This window comes from Canis lupus, chromosome 12 (genome assembly GCF_011100685.1).
Source record: "Canis lupus familiaris isolate Mischka breed German Shepherd chromosome 12, alternate assembly UU_Cfam_GSD_1.0, whole genome shotgun sequence".
In the NCBI taxonomy this organism is placed as follows: domain Eukaryota; kingdom Metazoa; phylum Chordata; class Mammalia; order Carnivora; family Canidae; genus Canis; species Canis lupus.
In genome coordinates, this window is record NC_049233.1 from 65,059,771 (window position 1) to 65,072,792 (window position 13,022).

Here is a 13,022-nt window from a genome sequence, read left to right on the forward strand (position 1 = left end):
CTGACTCATGTTAACCAAAGCCACAATCCGCCTTTATATACTGGAGGGCCAGGACTTAATGAGATAAAACACACAATGTCCTTTATAGTCTGCACATCACCATTTATGGGATTAATAAAAAATAATATGACAATACTAATAATGCTTTTAGAAATTCACAAAGGAAATGGCTAAAGGACCTGAATAGTTGAGTGAGCTCTGTAGGACATGTCCTTCTGGAATTAATGGACTTAGGTGTCATAATCAATGATCCAAAGGTTGTTTAATAAGAATCAGGTCAAAGAAGTTGGTTTGTTTTAAGGATTAGTTTTATAAATTTTGAAGTAGCATCTCCCCCAGGCTGTGCCAGAGACTTACTGACTCATGTTTGCTCTTGCTTCTTTTTTTACCCAAGGTCTTTGCAGACCACCCCATCCTCTTCAGTTGTGTTTGTTCTTAAACACTCTCTTTTCCTAGTTTCCTTGGTGTATATGATCTTGGAACTGAAAACCCAAGAAAATCAGAGGATTATGAAAACCTCCCTTAATGAGTTAATAATATATATTTTTAGCTTAATGACATCAGTATTTTCAAGTTATTTCACACTGATTTTTTTTTAAATCACTAGCAGAGAGGTGGCAGATTATCAAATAGAATAGGAGCCGTAGAGACAGATGGCCTGGGTTTGAATCCCGATTCCACCTCTTGTTAGCTGTGTGACTTTGTGTGCACTCCATCATCTCTCTGTGCATCATCTCTCTGTGCTCTCTTTCTTCATATGTAAGATGCAGACAATGACAGTCCCTGCTCATAAGGTTTTGTTTGGTTTGGGTATATGTATGGGCGTGTGTGTTAAATGGGTTAATGCATATGAAGCACTTGGAATGGTGTCTGGGGCGTATATAACAGCTGTAGGGATATTAGCCATTACTATGAATCTTCAGTAATATCCAGAGCAGTATCTTCATCTGGTTCTGTGTGTTTCTTATTCCCATCTGAGGCCAGGTTATTTCGAGGGAGACCTCCTGCAGGTAGTAAATCTCCTCCATTACGTCTGGATCCTTTCCTAGTCTTACACATGGGGTCCTTGCCTGCTTCACATTTTCTCTAATTTCTTAGGTCCATCCTGAGGTCTATATATAAAGACTAGAGTCCAGCCCCTTCTGCTTAGTGATTTTAGAGAAAAGGAATAAAAGGACCACCTGAAATGCCAAGATTAGGGCAATTATTTGAGTATTTTGTAGGTGCCAAGGAGTAACAAAGTGGAATTGCCTGCTTTTGTTTCCCCTCACACGACCCTGGGTAATAAATACAAATGAATAGTGCATGAAAAAGCCAAAAGGCAGTTAGTGGGCGGAGGCAGGAAGTCGGGGCAAGGGAGCCTTCAAGAAGCTGGGATAACCCACCATGGATCAAGGGGCTTGGGATAAGCGGAAGCTGCTTGGGATGTGATGGTGGAGTGGCTTTAGCAGAGAATACAAAAGAGGGCCGCGTGCCCCAGCTGCCGGGCTGTACCTGTGGGCCACTTCGATAAAACAGTTCTTACCAAAGACGCTCAGGTGACCTGACAAAAAGCAGTGCAAGATAAATCCAGCAGTCCTGTCCAATAAAGGAAAAATAGATTTTTAAAATGAAAAGCCAAAACAGGGATTTTCAGAACCACTTAGCAACTGCTCTGATTATTCCGGACACAGCTGTAATATGCTGGGACGAGCATGATATATTTCAGCTCGCATGGTAGCTGTATTTCAGGCTGATGTGGAATCTGTTGCCGTAACTGTCATGCAATCCATTAGGGCCCCCGAGTAAGGGCAGCCATTAATCAGGCATGAGATCAGCCTGCTAGCCTCACACACTCACAGCTCTGAGTGGCTCTGACCCGACATCGTTTAAGGAGATGCTCATGGAGGCCATAAACATGATTCGATTCCCATTATCTTCATGTTGCATATTTGTTACCGTTATTCTTTGAAGACTCCAAATTGGATATTAAAAATTTATGATATATATAAAGGTTTGCATGGAGTGAAAAAAGAGCTGCAGCAAATAAGTTCATCTCATCCATCAGAGATGTGGGAGCTGTCATAGGAGCCTGGCAGGTATGGAGGATAGAGAAATAGAAGGAACTTCACTGGGGAAACAGCTTCTCCCTTGGCCTACTTGCTAAATAGGAATTTAAATACATTTTGTTAAAAGAACAAAGTAAAACGGCACCACTGCAGGAATCCCATAGTCAATCTTTGATGACAAGCTAATGAAAGGGAGGGCAAGGGATCCTGATGCAAAAATTAGTACTAACATGAATTGAACAGATGCCTGGGTCCAGAGATTGATGTTTCTGGGTGCCTGGGGTGTCTCCAGAGCAGGGAGCCTGATGCCAGGCGGGAGGCCTCTGTGCAAGAGAAAGCTCTCTACCCAAGCTGCATGCTCACACAATTCTGTCCACGAGCCCTGCAATTCTCTGGAATCTGATGTTCACTGACTTGAATTTGCATAGAAACAACTCTTACTTAAGGCGATCCATTTATAGAGGCAGGGAACTCAGGGCGGAGAGAAACAGAACACTTCTGGGTCTTGGCTTAAGGAAGAGCAAAGGGTTAATAAATCCACTCAGCATATACTTACAGGATTCTTTGTTGTACAAGGTACTCTGCTGAGCATGGGGGCTTCAGACATTTTCCCATAAGCAGTTTCCAGTCTGGTAGGGAAGATTTGAGTCATAACCAAGATGAGTTACACCGAGGAGTCCCAGACTGACTTGGGACACTATGACTAGATGAGGTATCAGAAACAGGGAGCAAGGCAACGGGTTGGTTAATCTGGGAATGGACTTCTGGGGATGAAAATTTGTTAGGCAATGACCAGAGGTTAGAGTGGGAGGCAGAGGAGAGAAACATGTGGACAAATTGATTATTGGCCAGAGTCCAAATGCAGTGCAGTGCAGGCTCTGCAGTGAGGCTAAGATTCTAGTGTCTAACCAGGTGGGAGGGGCAGGTGTTGGGCAGAGGGTATGGAATAGACAGTGAAGGTCCATGGGGGAGGCAGGTGTGATCAGAGAGCTCTGGCTGAGATTCAGGTATGGTGATGACTCAGGGGCAGGACACTCACCTCTGGGGATCAGAGTACAAGACAGAATGTCCATTTGCCAGGGTTGCAGGATCGGAGCTCCTTCACACACACACTTACTCGCTCACTCACTCACTCCCCATTTATGGAGCCTTTATCCTGTGCCAGGCAGTAGATGAGGCTCTAGAGATTTGCAGCTGAATAGAACACAATTTCTGCTCTCAAGGACCTGACAGATTAGTGGGGAAGATAAACATGTAGATGGTCATAAGGCAATGGATGGAATGGAGATACACACACACACACACACACACACACGGGTACAGAGCCCAGATTAGGACCAGGAGGAAGAGGTCGGGAATGGTTTCCTAAAGGAGCTCTGTTCTGAATGAATACCTAAAAGGTGTAGAAGAATTTTCCAGAAGTCAGGAGGACAGGTGAAATCTAGTTTTACAAGGAGAAGATGGGGGTAAAGGACAGGAATCCAGTTGAAGGGAACTAGGCATTCAGCCATGAGGAGTTAGGCCACCAGGATGAGCACAACCGGGCCATAACTCACTGGAAGCAGGAGCCACTCTGTGGGCCTCCCTGTGTCATTCTGGCCCGGGGCCAGCACTGGCTGAACTCCACCGAGGGGCCTAGAAACCAGGCTGACCTATAATCAAGTTCACAAAGATGTCCACAGCCCACTGAACGGCCACGTGTGATGGTTGCAGTTTAATCATCTCTGAGCTTCCTTAAGAGAAACATATGTAGACCTCGAACTCAGGAAAGGAGAGACCAGAAACGGGACATCACAAAATGAAATTCTAAGAGTTTTCAGAGGTGGTGTCCTGGTGTTTTTATCTTGAACTGTGAAAAGAAATTCTATTTCTTCTGGTTCACAAAACGAGTTCTAAAATATGAGTTTTTCTCTGCACTCCCACAAGTTTGAGCTGCACTATTTTTGATGTTCTCAAGTCTGGTAACAACACCACATGTGCGAGCTGACAGGTGCTACATCTGCTGCAGCACTGGAAGGCTGAGTCTGGAGGCTCCGCTGCGCGCTCCCAGGCTCTGGTTCCAGGCAGAACTTTCTTTTGCTTTCAAAAGAAATTCTGAAATCACAGTGGCGCAGAGGTGTAAACTCCCATTCATCACAAGGAGGTATTAACTGGGAAGCCTAGTTATCTCTCCACTTAAATGGCAGCAGTGTTAACCTTTTTGTTGACTCAGAAACATCTCGCTTTTCTGGGGTAGGCCTGTGGAGCTGTTTTTAGAATGTTCCACATTTTCTGAGGGAGTCCTCCAGAGGAGAAAAAAAAATTGCTGAGCTTGCTTGCATATGCACATGACACCAAAGCTTTGGCCCAAAGGAAGAAGTGATTTCTTTGAAAGAGAACTAAAGATTGCTGTAAGAATCAAAATGAAAAAAGTGAATTAGTGATGATTCACAGGGAAAGAGAGGTAATACGAAGTTTGTGTAAGCCAGAGATTTTTGAAGTAGAGAGGCAATTAGTCTAAATTTCTCACATAATCTAATATTTATTCAAATGGTAGGCACAACATGAAAATGGATGCATGACTGTCAGCAAGATGGGGAAATCCCCTTGCAGTTTAAATGAAGGAGTTTTACCTTCTGCAGTTTAATTGAAGGATTTTATTTTGATTTTATGGCAAGAAGTGAAGCCTTCTTAGAATAATAGATTAAAAAAATGCACCTTTGGTCTGACAATCACATTTTGTAGTAAAATGTGAAAAAAAAAAAGCTTCCCATTTGCTTTTTCCCATAGTTGGCATACATATCCAGCGTATTAGTCAGAATAAAGCTGTTGAGAATAAGACACATGGAGAGAGTTAGTTCATCATGTATCTTGGCATTCCTTCTGTCAGAACTGGTCACTCCAGAACAAAGTCAGACATCAACACAGGTCTCCTAGCCCCAGGAAATGCCAAGAGCCAGCAGTGGGGTGGTCGGCCCCAAGACAGGCAGTTAGAGAACTCATTGTCTGTGGAGAATTTCAGAACAATAATAAAACCAGCTAAAAGTCGTTCTGCTTCGTGTTATTACCGTGACTGGAGATTCTGAATCTCTGCAGGGTTTGCACACCCCTCCCTGCAGGGGTTGTAGGCTCTCTCCGTCCGCCTGCCTGCCTTGATAGGCTATTGTCTGCTGTGCAGAGGCAGAAAAGGCACTGGCTTCAATATAAAACGGGTTATAAAATGTTCTAAAATGATTCTACATGTGGGGTAAGAAGGTTCCCAGGATGTTGTCTAACATGGCCCGCGAGTTGCTAGGCGTGGAAACAGGGCTCATTCCCGCAGAACACTTCCCATGCACCGGGCTGGGGCTGGGGCTGCCGGTGCAGTGGTGAGGAACCAGGCACCCCCCCTGCCCTGAGGAAGCATGCAGTCCTGGGGGAGGAGAGACAGAAATCACACCAACCGGCATAAAGTTGTACCTGTGTCAAGTCTAAGGGCACGTGGGGATTTTTGACTTGATTAGAGAGTTTCAGAATGACCTTTGGAGGAGCTGGTCTAGTAGTTCCTGCAAGATTATTTGGCATGCCAGCAACTAAAATAAGGATTTTTTTCTTTCTTTCTTTCTTTCTTTCTTTCTTTCTTTCTTTCTTTCTTTCTTTCTTTCTTTCTTTTTTTTTTTAATTGCCTGCAAGCAGCTAGTCATGTCATCTCTCGGATCTTTAGAGTTAGACCCATCTCAGAGGCCATGTCCTACATCCTCTTAGTGTTGCATAGCAGTTCAGCCCAATAAGGTTTGGGACATGGTTAGAGGACATCTTGCCAACACTCTGCCAAGGGCCTTCTCTCCATACCCCTCTTCTGGGCATGCTCCTTGGATTGGTGTATCTCAGCCCTGCTTGGCCAACACAATCACCTGAGAGCTTTTTTAAAAAACACCATGCCCAGGCCCCATCCTGGACCAGTTCAATCAGAGTCTTGGAAAGGTGGTACAGGAGGGGGAGGACGAGCTCCAATGTTAAAAAGCCACCCCAGATGATTCTAGTATGCAGTGGGAGTAGAGAACTACTGCCTTCGATGAATGCACTTAATTTCACTTAGTCTAGGAATAGTAATTTTAAACTTTACCCTAAAAAAAAAACCCCTTCAGAATGCAAAAGGAATTACTTTGGCAGGAGGTGGGTGAGTGCTTGTGTATGCACACACACGTGAGGCGGATGGTGCTGGGTCTCCTTACATGTTGTGTGCTTTCCAGCTCTGTGGCATGTGGTGGAAACGCAGCAAATGGCTGGAGGCTGGAATGTCTTAGACTCTGGAATCAGGTTGACTGTGAGAGGCAGACCATTCCGAGGGCCCTGGAGATTGATGCAGAGGCAAATACACGGCTCAATAAAGCAAATTTCTGGCTTTCTCTCTTCACTTCCAATTCTCCCAGTCTCCCTCTGCTTTCTCTTCCACTGCTGCTTTGTTCAGCCCCATAAATTAATAGGCTTTATATGAAGTCTTTAGCTCCTTTGAGAGGAAGCGCCTTCAAATCTTAGACAATGGGAAATTTTTTTTTTTGTCCTTTAAAAACACAAAAAGCATTGTGATCACCTTACATGTAAGTGGAATGGATGTATTTTTGCCACCAATGTTGAAAATATCCCCAGGCATCTGGTGTGTATGAATGTGTACACATAGTACATGCATAATAAACATATTCCACCTTATGAATATTTATACACAAGATACATATATATTGAATATAGACATATATGTAAATAGTAGCCCTCGTAAACTATATGCTAAGCGTGTTTCCAAGCATATGTATCTTAGTGCATCAGGAATATAATAAACCTACCACCAAGTTTAGCATATTTTGAGGTGGCATTTTCTGTAGAGTTGTTTATGGTAGGGTCTAGTTACTATCCATTTTTTTTTTTCCCCATCGCTTCAGTGTTTGTTAAGTACTAACTAAAAGTAAGGCACTGGGCATGACAGAGTAAGAAGGATGAAGTAGATGAAATCCCCTGCCTTCAAGAGACCTTGCAGAATGGCTTAAAATGCACTTACAAAGAATCAAAGAATCTAACATTGTTGCTACCCATGGACAGCCTATTGTTTTTCCTCCAGCTGCCTTTTATTTATACACTCCACTGTAAAGTGGGCCCCATCCAAGACTGTAATAGCTCAAACTCTGATGTAGTTGCAGCTTAGAGTTTGACACCATGAGAAGGAAGGAACATCACTGGTTTCAGTGCCTGGATAACCACTGGACATGAACAGTGCTTACGCTTACCGTCACATCTAGTCCAATCCTGGAACTGCATCTTTATCTTACTCTGATTTGGCGGGGGTTGGGGGGGGAAGGTGTAATAAAAAGGCATCTGATCCCAGAGATGTTCGTGAATTTCAAAAACGAAACCAAAACAGAGCAATGTCTTCTCCCACCAAATTCTCGTAACCCACACATTACTGCCATTACTGCCATCATGACATTCCGCGTCCAGATTCCATCCGGTTCCCTCCCTGCAATAAGTAGCGGAAGCCTTTATTAAAAAACAAGCTCTATGTCCTCAAGTGTACCAAGCACGGATCCGTTTCTAAAGTGACAATCCCTAGTCTAGCGGAGGAGCTCGGAGCGAGACTTGTCAGCGGGCTAATTCCACTCCACCAAAGGAGAAACAATACACAAGTGCCGTCATCGCTGTGCCACGGCCGTGTACTCATTGTTTTCTCCCCCTCAATCCATACATCACAACAGGTAGTTCTCAGCTGTTCCCGTGGTGCCAGACATACATTTTATCTAAAGAGACAGCAGACAGAACTACCTGCTGCTTCCTGTGCGGCTCTCCCTGTGTTTCTCTCCTTTTTCCTACTTCACTTGGGCTTTTTAAAAATCGGCTGGCAGGGAGCCAGGAGCTCATCATTTTAATGCAGTGCAAAATGGAATATGCATAATTATATGCAAGCCATATGTGAGGGAGACAGCTCAGCTGTGAATTTCAGGAGGCCAGGAAAGGGAGAGCAGTTAGGGCTAAGATGAGATGAGAGCAGAGCGGGGTGCAAGTGTCACCCAAATGAATGGTTTAATGAGTGTGCTGCAGACACGCCTCCTCTCACCTACCTCTCCCTCTTTCCAACTCCAAACCAGAAACCGATGGAGATTAGAAAGAGAAGACTGTATGCAAGCGGTATTGCTAATGGGTTCTGTTAATGTCTCCATTTAAACTTCAGCTTTCTTAATTAACAGTGTAGATCAAAATAACCAGTAACTTTTAATGCAGCTTCTTAATTAAATCTATTTTTTTTCTGCATTCGATTGAAGAATCATTGTTCTTACTAGATCATTGCTCCTTTCAGATCTTTATTTAAAAATCAAGGGGAATCAGTTTATCTCTGATAGTATTACAATGCAAAATATAACAATGCAAATTGCTTTTCTTATGGCCTTGCTATTAGAATTTTTTTTAAAGTGCATTATCTAGAGATTGCTTAAGCATGCCAAAAAGTTTAAACACGTACGTATGTCATACAATCCTGAATGTGCAACGAAAGTCGCTGGAAGACCAAAGTGGTGGTAATTTCCAACAAAATTATTTGATTTTGGTTTGTTTCATATCATAATTTAAAATATTAACACCACGATGAATCTGCATGTTCAAACCAAACTATGTAAAGAAAAATAAATCCCAAATTTTGATATCTAAAAGGCGTACTGCGTATTTAAACAAACTTCTTAAGAATGTTGTTATTTCTGGATTCCCGTTTGTTTAATGATCTGAGCTGTTATGCTTTTAGCTTTTTTTTTCTTCCATTATTTGTGAGTCCCTAAATAGGCCATTATATTTCCCTTCAGGCTAGAGATGAAGATGGACATGCTGAAAATTTCCCCCAGCAGCACTATGCTAAGGAAACTCCAAGGCTTGCCTTCAAGAATAACTGCGAACTACTTGTAAGAATAACGTACTTACAACAAGTCTAGAATGTTACTTTAGCACAGTGAAAACAGTTTTTGAAAGGGTTTGTTCATTATTACATAATTTATGAAGTCTTATAGTTTTTCTGTATAGAGTTCTAAATGCTAATTCTGATATCACTGAATATTAATGATAAGATCTCAAATTGTTTGCCAATCTTTTATATCGGATTATAGAGCTTGGATGGCCCTGTCTTTATGAGCTTGTTTTGTATGGTAGTTTATAAGCAGCCATTTGGAGAATGGCTAGTAAAGTCAAAATCTAGAGAAAGACAGTTGATCTGTGTAACTTGGAAAAAAAAAATCCCACCTCCACTCCTCCTCCTTCCTTTTTTTTTTTTTAGAGATTTATTTATTTGACAGGGAGAGAGGGAGAGAGAGAGAGAGAGAGCACAAGCAGGGGGAGCGGCAGGGAGAGGGAGAAGCAGGCTCTCCACTGAGCAGAGAGCCCGATGCGGGGCTCGATCCCAGGACCCTGAGATCCTGACCTGAGCTGAAGGCAGACGCTTAACCGTCTGAGCCATTCAGGCACCCTTCCTCCTCCTTCCTAATTGTACACTATTTTAGGAGACAACATGGTAATATTTTGTTCTGCTAGGAAAGATAGCAGAGTTGACACGCAGTACTCCCTTTAGAATTCAAGTATTCCCACACTCTCTTGCCAAACTCCATCAGGCACTTTCGTCTTTTCTATGTAGGAGAAGTCAAAGCAGCGACAGGATGCGGGGATGTTTACAAGTCGTGAGACAGAGGATATCAGCTGTGACAGGGACTCTGTTCCAACGCAGGGTTAATTTGCTGTTCATTTTAGCATTTACAGCAAGACAAGATGAAAAGCAAGCAGGAATGCCTATTATATTTCTATTAAATGAATCTGTTGGGACCTAATGTTCTTGATTAGCTTTTGAAAATGAGTGCTCCGCAATGCATTTTCTGTTTACCTAAAGTAAACAGAGAATGAATTGTCATTTATTTAGAGATTTAAACACTGCTTTTGAAAATGAAGCTTTATGAGGGATCTAGCTATGTTGTCCCTAAATGTTCTTTTCTTTTCAATTGCATTAAAGCAAAAACATTTGCTCCAACTAAATGAAAACATTGAAAGAGAACGAGGATGCTCAGTTGTTACATTCTGAGGTAGTCTCATTTCTATTTAGTTTTTTGGCCGAACACAGCACAGCTTTGCCAGGGCTCGGTGTTAGGAAATCCCACATGTAAAAGTCTTTGGACGTAGCTCTGATACCAACTGTTCATTAAAAAACAAGGTGTCCAAAGAGCAGGAGAAGAGAGAAAAATACAGTTCTTACCCATCCCAGCCGCAGCAGCTAGATGTTGACAGTGAGAAACTTCTTTCCCCGCTCCACAAACTGCATGGTTACAATAGCACCACTCATTCTGTGTGTCCTGTCCCTTGACCAACCGATCCGCAGGCAAATTCGCTGCTTATAAATGCATTTTTTTTTTCTGAAAATTTAGCTCACCTTATATTTTATCTTAGGGCTCTTAAACTTCCAGGCCTGCTAGCATTACCTATTTGGGGGAAACCTTTTTGATTCATTTCCGTTTTTTAATATTTCACCCTATAACTATGGTTATGCCACAGAAGACCATAGGGGCCATTTATGCTATGTTTTGGTGTCAAAATGCTTTGGGGGCGGGTATCTTTACTTCTTTTTAGAGAAATTGTTTGAAGTAATGTGCCGTATTTGATTTTTAAAAAATATTTATTGGTAAAATGAATGTGTTTGAGTGCTGGTTGTGGTCAGTTTCTACAGGAGGAAGTAAAATGCACATGTGAACGTCTTTTCCAGCTATCTTTGGAGAAAATATATGTTTAATCATTGCTATGCTTAAACAAGATATTGTGTTAGCAGTAGTTTTCAGAGATTGGTATAATCTTTGTCCTCCTAGTCACTGTTAGAAATGCTTTATTTTCATCAGCATACTTTTTTTGTGATAAAGGAAAAAGGAGAATAAAGAGAAAAAACAAGTAAGCTTATTTCTCCAAGGAGAAATTTAATTTTTTCAACTGCAAGAGAAGCAGGGGTGTTTGGCTGGTTATGAAGCCTGGAGAAGTTATGTTTCTATATGAAAGAGACTTATACATTCTTAAGAGAGAAATAGGAAGTCCTTGGAGTTTTCTTAGTGCAGCTTAGAGTAAATTTTTAAAGATTCATGAAAAAAAAATTGCAAGTCCTGCTCCAAAGTGCTTTCTTAGCCTAAGAACTGTCTTGCAGCAAGAGCAGTGGGGGGTTTAGAAAGTGGAGGAACCTTGTGGGGGATGCCAGTGGCTCTGGGGAGAAAACCCAGGGCCACAGGTTACTTCCAGGCTCCCACATGATCAGGACGGATGGCTACATGGCTAACCCTCTGGGCCACAGGGGCTGACAGAAAGTGCCCTGGGCAGGTAGATTGGACATTGCCTCAGACTTTATTAGTGACCATTTATTGTCTGCCCTCTCCCCCTTACCACCAGCCTCTGCTGCTTGGAAGAGGGTTAAGCAACCTAAACAGAAGCAAAGCAAAATCCATGCCTGGAATGCACAAGTATGTGTGCTGACAAAGGCGCTGACAAACAAAGCATTGGCTGATAGAAAAATCTGCTGTGCAACTGGAGATTCCTGTAGGGTATTGATTTTTCCATTTAAATCCCAAACTGTGATATGTGCCTTCACACTTAATGTACAACACAGATGACTAGATATTTAGCTTGGTGGCCAAGATTCTTTGGTTGGTGATTGTGCAGCAGCTTCCTTATGCTTTTTATTAATATTGAAAATGCAAGGCTGTCAAGATGAGTGACATTAGATAAAGCTTGAGTACTGTTTGATATAACATAATTCAGTGTAACCCCATCTACCTCTTCATAGATAGGTACACATGCACAGACATACGCACACTCCAAGGTAGTTTGCTGGCGTAGCTGAATTTATGGCCATGGCAAATCACTTTCAATAAAACAAACTACAGAAATTCACATCACATTAACACTCCAGAGACACGGCTTATGGGGGTCCACAAGAGGGAACATTTGCAGCCAACTGCAGGTGACTAACTTCTGCCTCAAAGTTCGCCTCCATTGCTGGTCCCTTTACCATTATTGCCCCATTCTAGAAGGCCCTCTCTCCTCTTCTTTTCCTCTATTACAATTCTCATATCGATGGTGGGAGTTTGATTAAGAGCTATGGTGAGAGGAAGACCTTTATCATATTATGAGCTTACATCTCATCATCCAGACATTCTCAGTTCTTAAAAGCCAGCTGGGAGTAAGACCTTGCAGAAATACAGCAGAAGCTGTGTCCTTGGAGGGAGAAGACCTGTAGCTAAAAGGAGAGGAATGTTGAGATGGTTTGGGGGAAGGAACTGAAGGCATCCAAGCCTACTCCCCAGGTGTTCTTAAAGCCAGTGCAGAGAACATCACTGCATTCAGGAAGGAGGTCAAAATATAAACAAAGAACAGCAGCAGCAATCTCCTGTAATTGGGTTGGAAAGAAAACAGGTTTAGGAAGTCTGAAAGGAGAAGTAAGAGAAAGAAAACTTAAGGGGGGAAATCAGCCTGTTTTCCTCAATTCCAGATTCCAGAGTCATCACCAAGACACAGTCTGACTCCCTTTGGCTTTCCCTAAGGCTGTTAGGCGTGGGAGTTTTGCAGAGGTGGGGGAAGGAGTCCACCGCTGGAAGGCTACATAAAAATAGCATCAGGGAAGAATTCTTTCTGGTCACTTAGAAGGCCAGTGTAGCGAGAAGATGAAAACCATTTTAGTTTTGTGGCCTGTGAACCGAGATGGTGGGGAGCAGAGATACTTAGGCAGTTTTTCTATGGGTTGATTTGTCCATCTCATTTCCTTGTGAAGGTAGACAAAAGTTGGATTACAAGAGTTGGACATAGTCCTTAGGTAGAACTGCTGGTATGGAACTGCTTTGTATTAATACATTGTTCAATTAGCAAGACATTATTGAGCATCTTCTGTATACATGGAATTGTATTGCACAGTGCTTTCGGGGGACCCAAAATAGAAAAAGACGCAGTGCTTTCCCTGAAGGAGCTTACAGTTCA

The 13,022-nt window shown here is 42.5% G+C and overlaps 1 protein-coding gene across 3 annotated transcripts in view; it reads left to right on the forward strand.

Moving 5' to 3' along the window:
- Positions 1-13,022, forward strand: part of SOBP (sine oculis binding protein homolog) — a 162,231-nt gene that overhangs the window by 86,847 nt on the left and 62,362 nt on the right. For all 3 annotated transcript variants that reach the window (XM_038554865.1, XM_038554866.1, XM_038554867.1), the window contains exon 5: positions 8,846-8,941. In XM_038554865.1, coding sequence (XP_038410793.1) covers positions 8,846-8,941 — 96 coding nt within the window. The remainder of the gene's footprint in view (positions 1-8,845; positions 8,942-13,022) is intronic.